Raw genomic sequence first — 22,537 nt, 5'->3', positions numbered from 1 at the left:
TACCAGGATTGTCTTGATGTGTGTAAAGATGAGTGTGTGTGCTACTGTCGGTGATTTATGTGTTTGTGTACACCTATGTGACCATGACAGTTAAACCTTTTCCTTTTGTTTTACACCCTTGTCTATTTGCCTAAATCAGGGGTCTATTTAGGTAAAGGATCCCTTAGCTTAAAGGGAGACGGAGCAGAGACCCCCTACTACTTTCTCCAGGGTTCAGGTAGTTGCATACGTTCAGTATATGTTGTGGATCATATAGCCTCAAGCTCAGTTGTACAACACATCCTTAGAAAGCCCTTTCTAAAAAGGCACACGCTGCTGTATTCATGACTGGGAAACATTACATTACATGTTAGACGCTTTTATCCAAAGCGACTTACATACTCAATACTGTGGACAATCCCCACAGGAGCAACTTGGGGTGAAGGGTCTCAGGGACACAACGACATGCTGACTGCAGTGGGGTTTGAACCCTGATCCCAACACCAACGCACAACCCCACTGCGCCACACGCCTCCCAAACCAGTTGTGTTTTTGTCTCTAAACCTGACTCTGAATCTTTGGTTTGGTCTTTAGTTCCTCTATTGTTGAGGAGACTAAATGAGTTACTGTAAACCAGTCTTGAGGCTAAATACATCATATTTTGTCATGATGAAGGCCATTAGGAAAAAGGCTATGCTTTCCTGTTTCTGAGAGTTCATCAACCCAGCAGGAACCATAATGTACTTTATTGGTATGGCTTGAGCAAAACCACTTGCTCTGTGCGCAATGAATGTTGACGGCAAACACAATGATTGTTTTTACATATCTTGCCAGTAAGTAAGGGGAATTTACAGCATTGGATCTTTACACTAAATGCCTGTCATATATATCTTGCTCTATGCTACAGTATTGGAGGTACTTTTGTTCATACATAATCTACATTGGTGTATATATGTATTTATGCATATATGTATGTGTGTTTATCCTGGAGTATCCTGATCAGGAGATGCGAAGCAGTGAATGACACTGGCTGGTAGAAGCTGTCCTCTCGGTGAGTTGGTGATCGAAGACACACACACCACTATGCGCCATTTTTTTTTAGCAACTTACCCTTGTGCGGTGTAACCAGCAAGTCCAGTGTCTTCTGCGACAAGTTTGGCCAAATAGCCATCATCTCCTTTCTCAGCTCAGCATCCATCTGGTGTTTGTCTGCACCGCCTGGGTTGCCCGGCAAACCAGAATGCCCACACACACAAACCAGAATTCCCACACACACACACACACAAACAGGTCCACACAATTGCAAACACCCCCCACACATAAACACAGGGCAAGAAGGTACAGAGCAAACAGGAAGGCACAAAGGCATACAATCGCAAAATAAATATATTTAGCCATTCACGCGTAAACACATTCACCCAAAACAAAAAGATTATTTGTTAGTGTCAGAAATGGCAGAGTTTTGTCATATTGTGTACAATAATAAAGCGCTTTCTTGTTGAAGAGAAACAGACACAAATTGAGAGGTTAAAGGGCATACCCAAGAATTACCAAGGAATCCCGAAGAATATCAGACAATAGAATAACATTGATGAACAATTAGGGATGATAGTACTTGAGGACCATACCCTTGGCAATCTTTATATCCAGTGCTGTCCTGATCAGAGCCATGAGGGTGGAGTTAAAATGCACCGTGTTGTCACCTGCAACCGGCAGATCCATGCGCAGCAGCCTCTGTGGAAAGCCAGTAAGGATGAGAGGATAAGAAAGGGACGTGTCCGAGATAAAGTGTGGTTTGCCTGAAACTCCGGGAGAGGGGAGAGGGTAAAGGGTTGGGGACGCGGTTGAGAGAGCTCTATAGACGATAGCCAATTAGAGGTGGAGTAGATTCATCCAGGGTTTGTAAAATAGGGGGCATGACAAAGAAAACTAGCTTTCAATATCTGATTAATGTAGCTTAATAGGTAGAATCAGTGAAATTCAACTCAAGGTGGCTTCTGAACATTTATGTGTATTTCCAAGTGTGCTTTAGTTTTCTTAATTGTATCAATGTATGTGTTTGCTTAGGGAAAGAAACTTGAAAAGATGATTCGTTGCGTCTCCTGTGTTTCCAGTGATACTCTACGAAACAGCACAGCTATCCAAAGAGGGCCATCTGCTGCTAAGCAACTGTGAGAGCCGAGAACCACAAGGAAGAACAATCGGAGCCAAAATGGCCTCCGACCCAACCTGTGCCCATGTTCCCTAAATGTGTGAATGCATTGCCGCATTTACACATCTCTGTTGTTACACACATGTAGATATATATAAAACAGTACACATACACCACACCCCCCTCCAACCCCCAACATACCCCCCCACCCACTTACAGACAATTATTTTCACAGACTCCAATTAAGTGCGCTTAATTGGAGTCCTTTGACAAAATAAGTCGACTGGAGAACAATAACAGTATCACTGGTGTAATTCTGCTATTTTTTCAGGAGACTGCTGGGGTTTCATTTAGCTGAGGCATCTTCTATAGAGCTCCCCCTACCTGTAAGGAGGTTCCCTGTCTTAACAAGTTTATACTGCACCAGGTAAAACCAATGGAGCAACCTGAGGATAGAACAAAGCAAGCTGCCCTAGCTAGGGTTGCTTGCCGTTTCTATCCCGTCCAGTTGGCATCCATTGGATTTACCTACGAACATGAGCGTTGGGCACTCACGATGGCAAGCACGGTAGTACAATGGCGATTGGGTTGTGTGCATGCTTGTGTGTTCCTGAGTGTGTGTGAGTGTCAGGCATGCCCAGAGCCCAGGCAGGCGGAGGGCATCGGCCAACATCCACAGCGCCCTGCAGGCAGGCTCAATGTCGCCCATAGCCATGCGACAAAGAGTGCGACGATTGCATGCAACACAACCCCCCTAGAAAAATGCCACAAACCCAGACACACATGCAACATGCCTTTACTTCACTCCCAATTTCTAAGACCCAACTTTTCCCACCTTCCCATCCCACTATTCCCCCCCCCCCCCCCGACTTCCCTAAAAACCCCATTTCACAAAACAAGTAGCCGTGCATCCGCACAAAGAGAGTATCCTCAATCCAACTGGATTGATACTACTGACTAACTCATTACATACTACATTTTTACATTCATGGTTCCCTTAATCAAAGTCAAATTGAATGGCGATAGTATTTCGTATCAAGTCAAGATCTCTCTCAATGCCAAACGGTTGTCTTAAGGGGGTGTCAAAGTTAGAGAGTATTAGAGTTCCCTGAAAGAAGAAAAAAAATCATAGAGAAGATCAAAAAAAGATGATTGACGTTCTTTCTGTTTTTGTTTTGGACCAACCAGACTTTATGGTAGTAGTACTGTAGGGTAAGGGGAAGGGGTCTTTCAAAAGACACACGTGATAGGGACAGCAGTTAGTTGGGTTAAACTAGGCGGCTCTAAGCTTGGTCATGAGATGTGGTTACAGATATAAAGGGAAGGGCGAGAATGAAAAGGTAAAGGAGGAACGTGAGAACACTGAAAGAGGAATCAAGAGAACGTTGGTCAATTGGAAACAACAGGGAGAGGTCTGTGTGTGTGTGTGTGTGAATAGACAAGAAATAGAAGAGAGAGGCTGAAAATTACGGAACAAGACAAGAGATAAAGACAAGGACTTAAACAACACTGACATAAGTTTACTAGGAAGAGGTCAGTTGCGATGCGCAGATATCAAAACTACTCTTTCCAGGAAGGGTGACCCTTTGTGTTCACTTGAGGGGAGATCGATGCCTGAGCATTATGGTTGATCGATTACAAAAAGGTTGCAGATGTCTAAAACGTCCCCTCTCTGATCTGACAAGAAACCCTCAGGACTTCTGAGCTCAATATGTCCTTCAATGGACTTTCTCTGTGAAACTCTGTCAGTGAATACTGGAGGGCTTTGATGGCTGAAGTATGTGATGGGTATCACGGCCGATACAAGTCGACATTCTGGACAGAAAGAGAAGTAAGAACAGAACGGAGAGGTAAGGTAGGGACAGAGATGGACAGAGGGATGCTGTGAAGAAATGAAGATGGATGCTGATTGCTGACAGACAAGTGGAGGCAGAAGGACAGAAGATTGACAGAAAGAGAGACATTTGACAGGTAGAAAAAAAGAGAGAACAACGGTTGTTAAAAGATGACGTGGAGAACAGGTCGAAAAGAATAAAGAAAAAGTTAAGAAAACTAGAAAGAGACAGTGAACACTGACATCCAGACTCGATAAAGTTTAGCACAACTGGGCGACTGTGGCTGCGAGGGAGTGCGGTCGTCTTTCAATCAGAAGGTTGTGGGTTCGATCCCAGCCCATGCAGTCAATATGTCGATGTATCCTTGGGCAAGGTACTTAACACTGAGTTGCTCCTGATGGCCAACGGTGTGTGAATGTTAGGTCCTAGAGTATGAATGGGTGAACGACATGTAGTATGTAAAGCGCTTTGAGGGGTCGTAAAGACTGGATAAAGCGCTATATAAGTACAGTCCATTTACCATTTACAACACAGAGATTGTACAATTTCATCTAAGTCATCTTGTTGACAGAATATATCACTTTGTCGTTCATATTGTAATGCCGGTAACTAAGCAACTTTGGCAAGGTGGAAGAGATTTCAAACTAGGGCTTAATTAGCTTTCTGGTATTGACCAAAACATGTCCATCAAGTATCGAAACCTTTATCTAAAAGTCAAGACTATTTTAGTTTAACATAGGAAGTTACAAATAAAACATGGTTGTGAATATGTTAGCTTATGTAGATACTATATAACTTTACAGCTGATGCTTCCCACTTGCAGTAATGACAGGAGTATTGCTAGTTTTTGAACTTCTTGGCAACACACATATGATAAGAAAACATTATAGTTACATTAACTTTCCAATACTATTTTAGTGAATCTGGATGCCAATAAGAAGGAGAAAGAGAAGATAGACAGAGTACATGTCTACTGAATTGGAGATAAAGAATGGACAACGAGACAACGAGGCAGCAGATGCTAAAATCTTTATCCTGGTGGTCTGAGCCAACAAGAGAAGTCAAAGACGTGGACGTATCCTTGGGTGGCGGAAGAAAAGAAACGTTGAAGAAAGACAAAAAACTAGAAGGGCCAGATCTTTTCCAACTCATGTCACAAGGCATTATTATTATTATTTGTTTGAGCCCACTGTAATTGTGTGGTACAGTAACATGGGCATGATTATATTTGCACTATTGTGCCATCCACAGGAATAAGAGACGCAGAGAACTGAAGACAGACACCCTTGCTGGTCCTTCTGTAGCCGCATCGTAAGCAAATAGTTTGTTTTTGGGCCTCTACTCTAAAGTATTTACGTTTCTTATCGTGAAACAATACAATGCATACCTAATTCCATATATATGCTTTCAGAGAATACCAGTAATGACCACAGGTAGTTGATTGTCCTGGAGTCTTTGACCGCTGTTTACAGGATGTTCTTTTTTTAATTATTGTACAGTACATTTTAGTGCCTGCAACACAGATAAGATGGTCAGAAAATGTGCTTTATAGGAACTTCTTTCTTGCCTTAAATCTCAACCTTGGTCGAAAAGCGTATCAAATATCTTCATATACTGCCAGATCCAGTGTGGCATTTTGTCCTAGTTTGGAAGATCCTTAATTTGTGAAGGAACAAGAGGAATTCTTTGTCAGATCTGTGCTCTACCTATGTCTTTTCGGACGTGATTTTGGCGAGTGCATGCGTCCGTGCAGGTTGCAGAAGGACTGGCAAAGCCTCCTCCGTTCCCTTACTCCTGCGGCCTGACGGGAGGAAATAAAAGAAGATTGACTACCACTCCACTATCACTTCACTGCACGACAAAAGCCCATCCCTCCATCCCCGCGGTCGGAGAGAGAGAAGAGAGGACAGCGCTCACCACCACCACAACCACCACTAACAGACAATGAGGAGAACACCGCTGGGAGGAGGGAGGGAGGTGGAGGAGGAGGAGAAGGTAGAAAGGGACGCCGAGGTTTCAGCAGATAGGAGAGGAAAGGATCTACTCCCACGCGATGGGGAGGTTTAAAGACGGAGATGGGAGGGGGGAAAGGAGAGAGGAGAGTAATGTTGGGAGTAGGAAGGGAGAGGAGGAGGTGGGGTGGTGGTTGAGGGGGGTGGAGGGGTAAGGTGGGGGGCGAGTCTACCTTATAGGCGACCCGGGCGGGACACCTCTTCCCGAGGCCTAGCGGCGGACACATGTGTCTTAGCATCTGATACATGTCTGTGTAACTGATCCGGCCGCTGGGGTGGCCACAAACACACACACACACACACACACACACACACACACACACACACACACACACACACACACACACACACACACACACACACACACACACACACACACACACACACACACACACACACACACACACACACACACACACACACACACACACACACACACACGCATCCGAACATCCGCGACCACATGACAGAACAAACAAAGACGGACGACGTGAAAACGTAGAAAATAAAAAGGACGAGGGGGAGGGAGGACGATGGGGGGGAGGACGCAGACGCACAGAGGTGTTTTTGGAGGAGGAGACATGAGGGGAAAAAAGAAAGGAACCGACAAAGGAAAGGAAGAGGGGGGGAAACAAATACACAGAGGTTATTGTTTTGACCGCTTTGGATATGTGGTTGCTGTGGTGAGAGAAAGAGAGAAAGCAAGAGAGAGAGATCGAAGGAGTGTGTTACGTGGCTTCTAGTCTGGTTTATCATAAAGTAGGGGGAGAGGAAGGAAGGAAGGAAGGGAGGGAGGTAGAAAGGTTGGGGGGAGAAGGGGAGAATTGGAGGAGGAGGTGTTATTTAGTTTAGTTAGTTGTTGAGATACCGTTCTATGCGAGGTGAAAAGGGGATTTGTGATTTTTTGTTTTGTTGGTCTCTGCCCTCTTTCGCCGCTCGGATAGAACTGGCAGCGGGGCTTCTAGCAGGCAAAGAAAAGCACCGCTGCAGAGGTCGGAGTGAGTCACAATGACAAGTCAATGCAGTCTGTAGCTGAGGATGCGTGTCCGCCGGGAACCTCCGCTCACACCTGCGTCTCCGGACGTTCGTGGACACCCGTATGAAGACAGGAAGGTCAGTTCACCCACATCACTGAATGCTTCCTAACTTACCTTTTCCACTTTGCAGATCATTTCAGTTTCATGTGCCCAGGGTTAGAGATATAATACCCTAACCCTAGCCCTAACCCTAGCCCTAACCCTAACCCTAACCCTAGTTAATTATAACCACTAAAATTAACTAATGGTACACTCTTAACTAAATCTCATAATAAATTAATTCAGCCAGCCACATCCTCTCTACCCACTTTTTCATTCTGTTTTCTCCACTCCTAACCCTTCCTCCGCTCAAGTCCTTCGGGGTCTGACGAGTGGTTAACGGGTTAAAACGGAGGCAGCCATTTTGGCGGGGGGGGGTGTTCGCCATAACCACAGCTAGCCTCCTTGTCTCTGTTCTTCAAACTTACTTTCTGTCTACTTTACCTATACATATTTATGACTCAATCATGATGCTAAGCTAGGGCAAGCGCCGACAATGCCTCTAGTGCGCGTGCCTTTCCTTGGATCTCTGTATAACCATGAAGCCGTTGGGTGACATGGGGGGATCTGGTGGCAATTACACAAACCTAACCCTAACCCTAGCCCTAACCCTAGCCCTAGCCCTAACCCTAACCCTAACCCTAATCCTAGCCCTAGCCCTAACCCTAGCCTTGAAATGTGTATCCACTTGGATTACAAAGGAAAGTGAACTGGTCAAGGTAATGGCGCTCAAAGCTTTGAACAGCGTCCCAGTGGTACCAATTCAAGTCAAAGCCTGTTTTTTAGGCTCATGTAGGTAAAAAAAAGGGGAGTATAAATCAAAGAGTGTGGCGAATAATGACCAGTCAGTGACATAACATGGTCTCACAGCTCTGAAAAAGCTCATACAACGAAAGTTAAGTATGACCTATGGCTCAGGAAATGTAAATCATATTGGGTCTCTATAACCAATATCTTTTGCATCTGTTATCCTTAAAATGATTAATCCAATCGTTCAAGGAAATGAAACGCTGCTGCGATCCTCATTAAAGGGCATACCACATCAACTGAAAATAATGAAGTGAAGAAGGCCCAAATAAACTCTAAAAAGGATAAGGCACCAGACATCAACAGTTAGAATGGGAAAGCCAAAGGCGCTGCTAGCGTTCCCAATGCGCTTAATTAATGCGAGTGTCGCTTATGTCTTGTTTACTTATTATAACTTTGAAGGCAATCATTGTTGCACAAACATGTCAACACTCAAATGTGCATAAATATGTGTAAACGTCACTGTCCGTAGATTACGTCTCCCAGGCCCTAAAAACCCCATGCATTTGTTTAACTGTCATTTGATTGCGACTGTAATGATGTACAGCTCAACTTGTCTCATCCTATTAACAAAGCACCTGAGCTCAGTGGCCTCAGCATATAGAACTGAACATATGTGCATGGCTGAATATCACCAGAGGTAAGTTGTAAATGATCTTGTTTTCAATCATTTGGGCGAACTGACCAATCGGCTGCAGCACATTAAAGAGATCTTGACCAACATCCCTTCCCACGAGCCTCCGTTGACACAGGAAGTTGTCGAGAGGTTCCTGGTGGACACAAGACCTTCTGATGTCCAGAGTCCCTGCCCCAAACCACACACACACCCTGCCCCTTTCCTTCTTTCCCCGAACACCAGAGCCACAAACAGAGCAGGTTTGGCCATGTTATCATAGTATTTCAGGAACCCAGAAAATATAATCTGTTACTTGAAGGCCTGTTGCATTCTCCACTGTGCCAACACAAACGACAACGTGAGGACTGGATATATATACCATCAAAATGGACAAAGAGCTTGCTATCTCTCCAGGTTGTTAACACATTTGGGACTTCATATATTTAATCGTGCATTGAAATCTGCTAATGTCCCTTCTCATTGCTGTGCACTCTTTATGTAGAGCGTGTAACAGGCCTAACAATTGATTTTATTCCTTTAATCATAAAGCCACTATGTGTAGGAGAGGGTTTCTGCAGGTTTCAATCAGTTACAGTTAGGTTCTAAGACTTTAAGGACTGTATTGTAAAAACACCAGTTTGCAGCGATACTGGCAGAAGTGTGAATGACAAATAGTATTAATTAAAATAAGTCCTAAAACTAATTTAAGTACATGCATTTACTCGCATGCACAATCAAGACATACATCCCTCTTAATAATGTGAAATTAATACAACATTAGCAATATGTTTAAGAGCAATACAATCATATTGAAAACGATTTGACAATTGTATTAAACACTTTTAGTAATTCTTATTTAAAACTTGTTCAGGGGCCGGTAGAAGAATTCTGACTTTCAGTACACATAGCGGCTTTACAATTAAAAATATAGTATTTCAGGACAGTGGTTTACAAACATGTGCCATGGATGCCAGTGACACTCATGAGCCTCGATGACACATGGCTGGAAAGCACGAGCTAACAGCTACATACGTTAGCATGTTGACAGTACTCAGACCAAGCCCTCTCTGCATAGGTCTCTGTACTAAAGTCTCTGTACCCCCCCCCCCCATCACCCACACCCCAACTCAAACAAGAACAATGCACATTGCTCAACCATTTTTTCTGCCCAGGCAAAATTAGACAGCAAGCAGAAATAAAAAACAATGGCTAGAGTCTCAACTCTGGTGTTTGTGCGTAATAGTGAATAAAAAGTGAACACATCATTGTCATTTTCCCAGCGTTCAGTCAGAAGACAATAGCGAGTGCAGTGCACCATCTCATGCGTCACACACCGATATCGATGTGTGTGTGTGCGGGATTGCGTACAAGAGTGTGTGTGTGCATTTCTGCATTGTCCCAAACATTCTCATTCATGGTCAGAATGCATATACAACAGAAACCCTGCCCCAAAATGGTTTAATGGTGAAATGATTCAAAACAACTGAATAATGCAAACCCAAACAGAAAAATCAAACCAAATGAAGTTGAAAAGTACTAAAAGATTTGTTCTAAAAGTGATAAAGGGCGACATTCATTCCAGTCTCTTAAAGGCGAGCAGGTTGCGTTTAAGTTTGTGCTTTAGGGGTTCAGTCCAAACCTTGCAGGCCACCCTATGTGGGCATTTCTTGCCAAGGCCCAGGGGAGGGGAGATAACTCTCAATAAACTGTACATATCCTTATAATGTATGCGCCCGCTGCAAGAAAAATACAAGGAGGGGAGGTTAGGAGAGGGAACACACAGAATACTGAGAGCTGGAAAGAGAAGATGATGGAGAAGGAAGAGGAGACAGCATTTATTTACACTGAGACACACTCAATACAGAGGGCAGAGGAGGAGAGGGTCACATTCATCTCAATTTGAGAAAAAAGGCAGAATGCTTATGTAAGAAAGGAAGAGAGACGAAGAGAAAGAGGAACAGATGGATAACTCTTTGCTTAGGGCCAGCTGCAACTGATAACGTCACATGATGTAAGTCCTGTAACACTTCCTGGATGAGATCATGACTCCAGTTTTTGCCCCGTTTCGGGACGGGAGAGAAAGTCAAGGGTTAAAATGTACATTCAAATCAGAAAAAACAGTTTGTAGATTTGTGTTTTTGAATTTCACATTAGCTCTGTATAATACACTATGTATGTATCTTTGGTATTTGAAAGTTCATGTGTGTTTCTATCCTTGTGTCACTTCTACAGTGTGTGTGTGTGTGTGTGTGTGTGTGTGTGTGTGTGTGTGTGTGTGTGTGTGTGTGTGTGTGTGTGTGTGTGTGTGTGTGTGTGTGTGTGTACCACTCACCAGGCGGCAGGGTCGTACTCGGCCCATATCCTTACATACTCGTCCAGGTGGTGCGGCCCCAGGATAGAGGAGTCTCTGGTCAGATACTCAAAGTTGTCCATGATGACAGCCACGAACAGATTCAGCATCTGGAACAAAAAGAAGGTTCATCAATTAATAAGCGAACGTTTCATTTTACAATCATAGATTTGAGACATATTTCCGTAAGCCCTGAGAGGCAAGTGAGAACAAAGCCTGATCTGAATTGATTTGAGGGCTGTTTTAACCCTTAACCCATTTTTCAGGATAAATTCTCTAAATTCTTCTTATTGTAAATATTACTCGATACCGACAGTCAAATGTTTTCGGATCCGGTTGAAATTGCCTTTCAAATAAATGTAATTTCCGTTAAAGGTGGGGTCGGTCATGTTGGAGAAACCAGCTCGAGTGCGCTAGAATTTGAAAATACACAACCGGAAAAAATCTTCCACTTCCTCACAGAGCCCCTCCTCCAACACACACGAACGCGCCCATGACCAATGAGGGCACGAGATGAGTTTGTGCACAGATGGAAGGCTGACAGGCAGGTAGGCCATCCAGTTACTTTAGCCGGGCCGGCTCAGATGATTGGTCGTGCTTTTTACAGCGCCACGGCTTCCACTGATGACATTTTTTTATGGATTTATTGTCAAAGCACTTCAGATATTCATTGCTATCGGGATGTTAAGAGCATTCCATGGAATATAACAACAAGTGTATCTCGAGCCGGTTTCTCAAACTTACCTACCCCACCTTTAAATGTACAACAGCCGTCTTTGATTACCATGGCCAAAACTCACATACTACAAGATAGAAGTGTACTAAACAGATGATCCAAAGTGAGACATATATCCAAACGTGTACACCGTGAGTTATCACAAAGAAAGGTTTTAAAATGTGTGTGCAAAGAGCAGCAATTGGATGTTGTCTAAACCAGTGATTCTCAAATGGGGGTACGCGGACCCCTAGGGGTACGTTGGGGGTACTGCAGGGGGTACGTGAGATTTAAAAAAAAAAGTTTAATAAAAAAAATACCATGCATGGTTACAAAAATAATCTTAGTACAAGAAGTGAAATAGAAAACACCATTTTATATAAAATATATCTAGAACCACCAAGGGGGTCCTCATATGTCAAATGTGTGTATTGTATTTTATAGTTTTTCATAATATATCATTTTGTTCATTGGTTTGTAAACATATATATTACTTCAGTTGAAAAACTTTTTTTTCATGCACAAAGATGAACTAATCCTTAGTTGGTTGTAATTCATGCAGGAGTTAATAAATCACACACTGATGGAACATCACTATATTGTAATTATGTATATAGGCTTTTTTTATCAAAGTGTTCGGGGTCGGTCAGGGGGTACTCGGCTGAGAAGATGTTTCAAAGGGGGGACATTACTGAAAAGAGTTTGAGAAGCACTGAAACAATACGCATAAATGCACATTTTGATTATAGAACTGGAATATTCTCTAGTTTAGTTCTACTTTTTACGCTGCAATAATATTTTGCACATTCTATGGATAATTTTGCACTAATGTACATTTTCAAATATTGAAGTGACTGTTATTTTATATATATTGTTTGTTGTGTTTTTATTGAGGTCTTAAGGCGAGACACCCCAGGTGAATAGGGTACTTTTTTTAACTTAAAAGTATCAGCTATACATTTCTCCAGTTAATTACTTACAATAAGGCAATTCGTTTTTGTATTACAAGTTTTCTGAAATAGCATGTTTAAATATGCAAATTACCATTATCTCATTAAATATGCACATATTATATTTATATTTCAGGAATCGAAATCTGAACTTTGGATAAAGCCAGGTTCAAAATTCTTGTTCCATTTTGTAGTTATATTGTTTGTTGTGTTTTATTTAGGTCTAATGTGTGCATATAGGATATACATATTTGCACACATTTTTATATACATTTGTTTATATATTCGGGATTGTTTCGATCTCTCTGTCTGTACACACTAACTAGAAGATTGACAATAAAATGACTTTGACTTCTCACGAGGAAAGAGCAGAGGAAGATGAAGGAGACGAAGTAGGTGTAGGCGAAGGTGCTTCCACACTCGGGCTCTTTGTTCCCTGTCTCCGGGTCGCACACCTTACTGCCGAGGCACGCCAACATGATGTCATGCCACGCCTCGCCCGTAGCGCTCCTGCAGGAGGGGGAACACAGGACAAAATATGAGAAAGCACGTCATCGATAGCAAAGTGCAGAAGGCATCACTGGTCAGCTACTGCCCAAACATCAGAGTGTGTTGGAGCTATGGGGCAGCTTTGGGAACATCAGAATTCATCGTACAATCATGGAAGTAGCATCTCCTGTACTGTATGTAGGTCTTAATGTGAACATGTCAAATTGTGTCTTTGACTGTGTATATATATCAATCAATCAATCAACAACTTTATTAATCCCGCAAGGGGCAATTGGTTTTGAGCGGCAGTTTATGTCATGAACACAGGCAGGAACATACAAGAAGAAAACACACAGACACACCCGGGAGCACAGATGTGGATAACTCCAATTTACACTATAAATACTTCAAAGCATCACAATAATAAATAAATAAATAAATAATCAAGTTAAAAGCCTTTTCAAGAATTTAAAAGTTTGAGTGCAGAAGGGATGAATGATTTAGAAAAGCGATTTGAGCAGGTAGAGCATATCTACGCCCTGATGGCAACAGACGAAATTCATGTGTATATATATATACATATTTGCACACATATTTTTACATTTAATATACATTTGTTATTATATTCGGGATTGTGGGAAACAATATTTCGATCTCTCTGTCTGTACACAAACTGGAAGATTGACAATAAAGTTGACTTTGACTTTGACTCCATACATCGACTGATTCAATCACAACTATTATTTCAGTGCCACAGGTTTTTACAACACCGTTTTTAAATGGAGAAGACGACAACAACCTGCTACCACTAATAATTCAAACGTGTTAATGTTTGTGTGTGTAAAAGGGAAGGCAACACTCACCTGAACAGCAGCATCAGGGCCATGATGAAGGTTCTGAAGTTATTGTGCTCGTTGATGGCCCCACCCTCGTCGTCCAGTGCCAAATTCCCAAACAACTAAACACAAATAGTGGAAGAAGAAAACAAACGCAAAGAACAACCCATTACTGTAGTAGAGTATCAACTCTAATGGTTCAGTGGAAATATATGCAGAAGTTGTGAAAGACGGGACTTTCCATATTTCACATATGAAGAGAAAACCTGCTGAACCTTAAAAGTACAACAACATACACAATTCCAGATAGGCACCAGAGGCCTGTACTACGAAGCTGGTTCAACCTAACCTGGATATGTTTGAGTTAGCCGGTTGGCCTAATCCAAAACGCGCTCTCGCTAAACGGTCCTACGACGCGGGTTATCAAGTGGATCGCTCAAGCCAGCCGTGTCCTATCTAGTTAGGTGCGCGTTCACATGAAAGGGGTGGTATTTGGAGCATTCGACCAATCACAAACATGGAGAAGCGTACTGACAGCGCAGCGTCATACTTACTGAATGAAAAGTCAACTATTTAGACATATGAAGAAGTTAAACTTTAAACATCCATGACTCAAACACTTGATCCAGGATCAAAGCCACAGAGCTGCACCTGCAAGGTGAATACAGCTGGTAACAGAACAAGTGTTTGAATGCGTACATTAACAGGTTTATGATATCACTGCCCCGTCTAAAACACGATCTGACTTTAATTACATTTGACTCGAGTGTTTCATCAACTTAATGTGTTGCTTAAAATAATACTTCTGCATACAGTATGTGACGCTGTGAGTGTTGCACGGCCAGATACGGCTCAGCTGACTCAGATCAGGAGATATATGATACATTATGAAGTGATATGCAGCGGACTGTACTTAATGTTACTCTGATCCGGTTACTTATGTAGTGGCAGATATTTAAGTAAGCTTTCTTAACGCTAATGTTATAATAGTCAGATTGCTCTGAAGATGGAGGTGATATTCTATTAATGTTCACGTTCACACAGTCGGTGATTTTTGCCGGCTGTCTTTCCTGCAACGGCAGCTTTTCTGTATTTCCTTTCTCCTGTAATATGACTTGATCGCTTTAAACTCCGCACACTGAGCTCTGATTGGTCAGCAGGCAGTGCTTTCACTGAGTTGAGCTCTTAGCCTGCAACCTAACCTGGTCCCGACCAGGTTAGCCGCTAAGCATAAGTTACCATGGAGATCTAGCCCGCTAAAAAGAGAACCAGCTTCGTAGGACCGGAAACCCAGAGTTTTCCCTGAATTTAGCGAAAATCCTGCTTCGTAGTATACCCCCCAGGCAGTACTCACCTGCATGCCGATGATGGCATAGATGAAGAAGAGCATGGCGATGAGCAGGCACACATATGGCAGAGCCTACCAGAGAAGATGGAGAGCGAGTCATTATTTGTGAGAGCCCTTACATGTATTGTGACAATATTTAAACTATGTTACCAACTAACTATTATCTTTCTGCAAAGCAATACATATCTTTCATTTTGTTTGTCCTTCACATATCTGAGAGTTGCCAAAGAAATGTCGTCGTACTTTGTATGATGACGATAAAGATATATTCTTATCTTGCCCTTGTTTACTACTCCTCCCAGACATGTTGAGCAATTGTCACCAAATGTGGTTCAACATCAACAATATCTATGGACTAAGGAGCAGAGGTTGCGCTAGACTTTTTCGCTGCCCGTCATTTAGACGGACAGGATCGTAAGACTTCTGCCAAAATCCAGAATTACCCGTCGGCCTTTACACAACTCTGACGGGGGGGGGGGGGAAGCATGCTCGTGAACTGTCAATTTACAGTTCACATGCGCCGTGTTATGCATGGCTGCTGCACCTCGCGGGAGCGTGCACAGCGTAAAGCCAAAACTCACAGACATTTCAATGATTTGTACGGCAGTTAGGTTTGGAAACGGTATGATTTCCTTTTTGGAGGGCACGCATAACACGGCATAACACCGGAGCCTTGCTGCGGGAAACTTTGGCGCTGTTCCGAGTTTGTTCTAATCTGTCAAAATGACAGACTGCTTTCAGATTTGTCCGTCATTGTTAAAAAAAATCCATCATAGACGGAAAATATAAAAAAGTGAATTTTCCCCATTGTTGATATTCCAAACGGTTGCAATAGCTGAATTAGGTGCTTTCGGCAACGTTTATATTAGTAAAACCTTAATATATCCTTAACGTTTTGTCTTATTGGGACTAGATTTGGTGGATGTCTGTCGTTGTATTCTGTGATTGACCAGGGCAAACTTGTAGCCAATCAGCCAAAGGGTTTAGGCGCATCTTCAAACTATTAAGAAAGCATCTCTGTCTGCGAATGTACAACTTCTTTGCATATCTCACAAACTGATCATTCAATAGAGAACCGCAGTGACGCATCCTAAAACCCGGAAGTAAGTTAGCATTTTTACCACGTCCGATTCCTTCGATAAAAAGCAATGAATTTTCTCCTTAGGGTTTTGGAAAATAGCTCCAAATAAGGTCTGTGGTTGACAACAATTGAAGAGACAGATCACGTTTTGTTCTACGACATTAAATCCATCAGCAGATGGTGATTTCTGAAGAGTTGACGTGTCTGAGAAACGATGGTTGTTACCAAGTGGCTGAATAGGACTACAGAAGTCGTGGAGGCCGTTGTACGTCATTACGCCGAACACGTAAACACTCCTCTAAGTTAGTTTCTGTTCTGCTTGAAAGCAAGTCCCTGCCTCCTGCAGACTGTTCAAACAAACGCTTCAACTCGTACCATTTAGAATCTGTATGTTTGAATATGGATCTTAAGTCGGCGTGACGTTGAAGCAGCGACCCTGCTGTAGTTCCTTTATAGCATAACGTTAGCATTTTGCTTCTTGCGACTAGATTTATGATTCGAAAATGATAAAAGTAGGGTAGACATGTGGAGATTATCCGGCTGAACAAAACGTGATCCGTCTCTTAAATGTGTTTCAACCACAGACCTTATTTCCAGCTGTTTTCCTAAACCCTATGGAGAGATTGCATTGCGGTTTTGTCGAAGCAACCGGAAGGAGTTTACTTCCGGGTTTTAGGATGCGTCACTGCGGTTCTCTATACACTTTATATTTGGTGGGTGTCTTGCTGAGGACCAAAGAAAGTTCAGTGTTGAGTGAGAAGAGAATTAGACGAGGCGATCTTGGGGCAAAGTTTGAGCTGCTTTAGACGGGCACAGCACTGATACCTTAAAGGACTGGACGAAGGTCCACAGCAGGATGCGGATGGTCTCTCCTTGTCGCAGCAGCTTGATGAGCCGAGCCGCCCTGAACAGCCTCAGGAAGCTCAAGTTGATGAAGTTATTCTACAGCACAGTGGGAACCACAGTCAGCTTCACAGAACAAACCCAACATGCAAAACCTCCGTCTACCAAACACACAAACCAAAACCAACAGCGGAGGAAAGAGAGGTGAAAGAGAGAGGGGGGAATCAAACCCAACAAAACATAACTGCAAACTTAATGATTCATAGTGGATGCAAGTATACATGGGAGAAAGACAGAGAGAAGGTTTAAAAGTCAAAGAAAAGAAGGAAAATAGAGGAAATAAGGAAAATCAAAGAGTCTAAAGTTCATCATCCAATCTGGTACAGCAGAACGCTTTTTTTAAGAACCAAATGCACTGATCTTTGGGGGGCAGGCAGGCCTCACAAGATGGAGCACATTGCACTGTGCCTGTCAACCACACACACACACACACACACACACACACACACACACACACACACACACACACACACACACACACACACACACACACACACACACACACCATGTATACATCACTTCAGGGGACATTACATTGACTTACATGCATTTCCTGGAGACTTATCCTAACCTTAACCATAACCAACACATGCCTAACCCTAACCCTAACCTTTAACCTTACCCTAGCCCTTAACCTAACCCTAACCTAACCCTTACCTTTAACCTAACCCTAACCCTTAACCTAACCCTAACCTTTAACCTAACCCTTTACTTTAACCTAACCCTAACCTTTAACCTAACCCTTAACCTAACCCTAACCTTTAACCTAACCCTTACCTTTAACCTAACCCTAACCTTTAACCTAACCCTTAACCTTTAACCTAACCCTTAACCTTAACCCTTACCCTAACCCTTAACCTAACCCTAACCCTTAACCTACCCTAACCTTACCTAACCCTTAACCTAACCCTAACCTTTAACCTAACCCTTAACCTAACCTTTAACCTAACCCTTACCTTTAACCTAACCCTAACCCTAAACCTAACCACGTCTTCACCCTAAAATTAATGATTCCCCTCATGGGGACCTCCAATTTGTCCCCATAAGGGAGGCGAGTCCCCACACGTGACTGTGTAAACATATTTAGGTCCCCACAAGTACACCCACACACACACACACACACACACACACACACACACACACACACACACACACACACACACACACACCTAAAGAGCGTGGCTTAAGGTTGTCTGTGACACGCAACTCTTTTAATAGTTTGGGTTTACTTTTCCAAATCAGATTACATGTGGTGTCTTTTCTAAAGAGAGCAGTGTTCGAGAAATTTGGTGCATTTTCACACTTGGGTTTTTTCCCCTGAAATGAGTTTGTTCCGGAAAGTCAGCGCATAAATCTGTTTCTCTTTGATGCTATTTATCGTAGCACACACCAATGTTATTATTCCAATAATATATGACACATTATCCCCTATTGGATAGAAAAGATGTGTGTAGATATGTGTGGTTACATTTGTAGGAAAGACCATTTTAAGCAAATGGTAAAACACATTCTCAAATATTTGGTAATGGTTCCTTTGCGTCTCGTTAAAGTTGCTGCTGGATTGTGACCCAGGCACAACTGCTTTTATATGGTTTGACAAAAGAACCAGTTTACAAATTATGAAGCATAACATTTTCTTGTCATGTGACATAGTGGATACGGATACTAGTCCCAGCCTCTCTCAAGGGTTTCGGGCAGTGCTTCTCAAAGTGTGGTCCACTGGTGGTCCGTGAGTATATTGGTAACATTTGAAATAAATACATTTAAGTTTTCCGCACTCTCGCGGGAATATCTCCGCAATGGAACGAGCTTAACTTTCGATTGCATGATATAGCCCAGCGCAACACCTTCGTCACACATGTTGCCACTTGTTTGTACCATTTTCCGGCGATTTATAATCTGTTCTAGAAAAACGATGTGTTTTGGGATATTTGTGGAGTTAGGTGGTCCTCGAGTGTTTTTTTATTGGTTAAGTGGTCCTTGGTATGAACAAGTTTGAGAAGCACTGGTTTAGGGTGACTCTTGTGTTTGATAACAGTCCTGCAGCAATGACTTGTTCAGACAACTGAAGACACAAAATACAGTCTTGGTAATCAGTGGTATTTAGGACCCACCGAGACACAGGTGTCACATGACATTTAAATGTTCTGGAAAGTTCCTTATACAGCTTTAGCCTTGTTTTCATCTCATGAAGTCCCTAAGTGACACGCTGAACAGTCTGGTGGGTCATGGGCCAGGTCATGTGACTTTGCGTTCCCATGACAACATGTCCAAGATGTCCATGTGCGATGCTAACACATGTGACAGAACTAGCTACATTTCAAAAGCTTTTCTTTTGTTGCTAAAGGTCAAATTCAAGCCATTTAAGAATTAAAATGCTTACATAACATGTCCTTTATTACATGTAACCTGTTGTGGAAACATTTCTTGATCAAATTGATATGAAACATTTGAGACAAACATCGCTGTGACACTGATCGGGACTTTAATCCTAAACTGGTGACATACGCACAATTAGAAATATGATTATGATCTGCTCAGTTAATTTAGCTGATTGAATTATATTGAGTTGATATGTTGTTATTCTTCAATTCAAAGAATGTTCAAACAAATTTAAACCAAAACATCCTCTTTAATTAAGTTATAAATAAGAGTTATTTTACCATTAAAGCCCATTGTGTCACTTTTCAGAACGTTGACACTAGGGGGGGTTACTTGTCAGAAATGTGTTCTATGTGATCTATTTATTCTAAATTATGCCCCCTTAATTTCCCCACAAGTAGAAATGGGTCTGGGGTCTTATGGGTTAAACCAAGTGTGAAAATGACCGTAGAGACCAGGGAGCTACTGTCTCAATATGGATTTGAGATTTCTGCTACGATGCCACAGACAGACTAATGTACAACAGCCAAACGTCCTGAAGGGGCCTTGGCATCTTGTGGTTGACAGGCAAGGCTGGAAGAGGAGCATGAGGAGGAAGAGGAGGGGGAGGAAGGAGGGGTTAGCGAGCAGCCTCGATGCAGGCATACTTTCGGCATGGCAGCAAACTTATTAAAGAAAGAGCTGGCCTACATGCAGACCAGAAGGGGCACAAACTAAGCTCTGATTCACACATTCACTTATTTATTTGCACTAAGAGTGTGAGATTATATTTGTATTATGGTCATTTCTTCCAAGTAAAGCAGGGCAATATATAAGTATTTGATTGATATTGTGATGCTTTTGGATATGCTTATTGTCTTAACACATCCTGTCCAGAAATGCATGTCAATTTCTGATCCTGACATGCATACAGGCTTTAAAATAAAAGCTTCAGTTATCAGAGGAAACAACTTAGTTCAGTTTATCTAAGGTTCTCTGTAGCGTTGAGAAAAATACTGGGGTTTTGGTTAAAATATTGTCACTAACTTACTAATTAACTTATGCATTTATTTCAAGGAATATACACAATGTATACTAAATGATGTTGGTATAGCTACAAACTGTAAATAAGAACAGCTTAAGTATTCTCTTGTCTTACATGTTCTAGCAGTTATACACTTTTGTATTATTTCACTCAGCCATTACATCCTTATAATCATGATATTTCATTACCAATCTATTGTAAATATATATCTAAAAAGCACTCAAAGTCAACCCTTATATATTGCAGATAACAAAGCTTTTGGTATAAACATATTGCGATATTTGATTTGAGCTTTATTGCCCAGCCCTAGCTACATATTCAAAACCTGTGTTTTCTAAAATGTTCTAGGGAATTTCATAAAGTACTTTTGAGTATCTGTAAAATCGTTTTTCGCTCACAATGTTCTTTCGCTCGTTGTTACCAAGCACAAAGAGTGTAAAGGTCATCATCCAGGAAGCACATGCACTGGGTCAAGGTTAGGACTGGTCATGGGGGAGGAATGGGTTGGGGGGGGGGTGTACGCATGACCAATGAGGATGCAGCAGAAAGCTTTGAGAGATAAATTACAAACCAACCAGATTCTACATTTGCCAAGATGTAGAAAGATGAATGGGAAGGGTGGTTATTATATATATATATTTTTTTTGGTAAGTTGAAGTACATTGTGAGTGGGTGAGAGACATTTTTGTGGGGGTGGTGGGGGGGAGGTGGGGTTGGTCGTGTGTTTTTTTTGGACAGGGGCATGGGGCGAAAGGCACACCATCACCATCATTATCATCATCATCATCACAGCACCACCACCACATGTCATGGCGCAGCACGGATGGAGAACACGATGAAGGATTTCATAGTGCATTTTGATTGGATGGATTTTATCAGAGGAGGAGGGAGTGGGAGGGGCGAAGGGCGCCAACAAAGTAGAGAGGTTTAAAGAAAGCATGTAAAGAGATAGAAGAGGAAGACGGAATCATTATGGGTGTCATTAAAAAGGCAGTGAAACACAACTTCAAGTTAACAACAACAACAACAACAGTTAGCGAGTGATTTTATATGTTCAGCCCCTCTTTGATGCCAGCTCAAGCAGCAACGTCCGGATCTGAAAAGTGAAGCCGATGCGTCGTGTCGAAAAAGTATAAAAATGGCCAGCAGGGGGCGACTCCACTGGCTGCAAAATAAGTCCGATTGTATAGAAGTAAATACGGTTTCAATCTTTAGTTCAAAGTCTCTTTCGATACACATTGATGTTCGTGTTTTAAATCATGGTCCAAGTTAGAGTAAAATAGACAATAAAGGCTATACTTTAAGGCGTGGCTTCCTTACGATTGAAAGGTCTCTACAAATCTCTTGCCTTTTTTGGGGTTGTTAGTGATGTTGTTTTTTAAATTGTCTACTTCTTATAATGTAGAGTCTATAGCCGCTTTCACACCAAGTACTTAGCTTGTTCCCCCCGAAGCTCTTTAGTCCCTCGAACTGTTTTAGTAGATTGCGTTCTCACTGGAATAAGTACCCGAGGGAGGATTAGGCAAATGAAGCTGCTGACGTCACTTCTTCTTCTTCTTCTGCTTTTGGGTTTACTGGCAGGCCGCAAACCACTTCCCGGCGTATACTGCCACCTGAAGTCCCGGAGTCCCCCGGAGTTTGGGACTGGCTTCAGTAGAAGCTGCTGGGTCGCGTCTTCCGAGTAAATCGGCAGAAGCGCAGACACCTCCTCATCACTCCACCGCTCCCATGTTTTCTTTTGTGTTGCCATAAGTTAGTCTTTCTCCGTTGGTGCGCGGGGCTAATGCTAATAATGCTAATGCATGCAAATAAAATGGCGGCTTCACAAAACGTTTCTGAGTTTTACGGGGCGTGGTTTACAATTTGCCCAGCCAATAAGAAATTGTTAGAGTAGCCGACACACCCACGAACCATTTCCTCCCCAGGAAAGTACCACCTGTCTAGCAGGGACTATCTGGGGGTGAAATGGTTCGCGCACACTG

General features: G+C 42.4%; 1 protein-coding gene across 1 annotated transcript in view; it reads right to left on the bottom strand.

Annotated features, from left to right (window-relative positions):
• Positions 1–17,113, bottom strand: part of LOC117559437 (voltage-dependent P/Q-type calcium channel subunit alpha-1A-like) — a gene marked incomplete at both ends in the record, with an annotated part of 31,183 nt that extends 14,070 nt beyond the window's left edge. Inside the window, 8 exon segments of the mRNA XM_034236203.1 lie at positions 1,090–1,197; positions 1,608–1,713; positions 10,117–10,213; positions 10,810–10,937; positions 12,852–13,002; positions 13,845–13,939; positions 15,172–15,237; positions 17,072–17,113. Of these exon segments, the coding sequence (XP_034092094.1) occupies positions 1,090–1,197; positions 1,608–1,713; positions 10,117–10,213; positions 10,810–10,937; positions 12,852–13,002; positions 13,845–13,939; positions 15,172–15,237; positions 17,072–17,113 (793 nt within the window).
• Between the last annotated feature and the right edge of the window lie 5,424 nt (positions 17,114–22,537).

This window comes from Gymnodraco acuticeps, unplaced genomic scaffold, assembly GCF_902827175.1.
Source record: "Gymnodraco acuticeps unplaced genomic scaffold, fGymAcu1.1, whole genome shotgun sequence".
Classification (NCBI taxonomy): domain Eukaryota; kingdom Metazoa; phylum Chordata; class Actinopteri; order Perciformes; family Bathydraconidae; genus Gymnodraco; species Gymnodraco acuticeps.
This window is presented reverse-complemented; position numbering and strand designations above follow the sequence as displayed.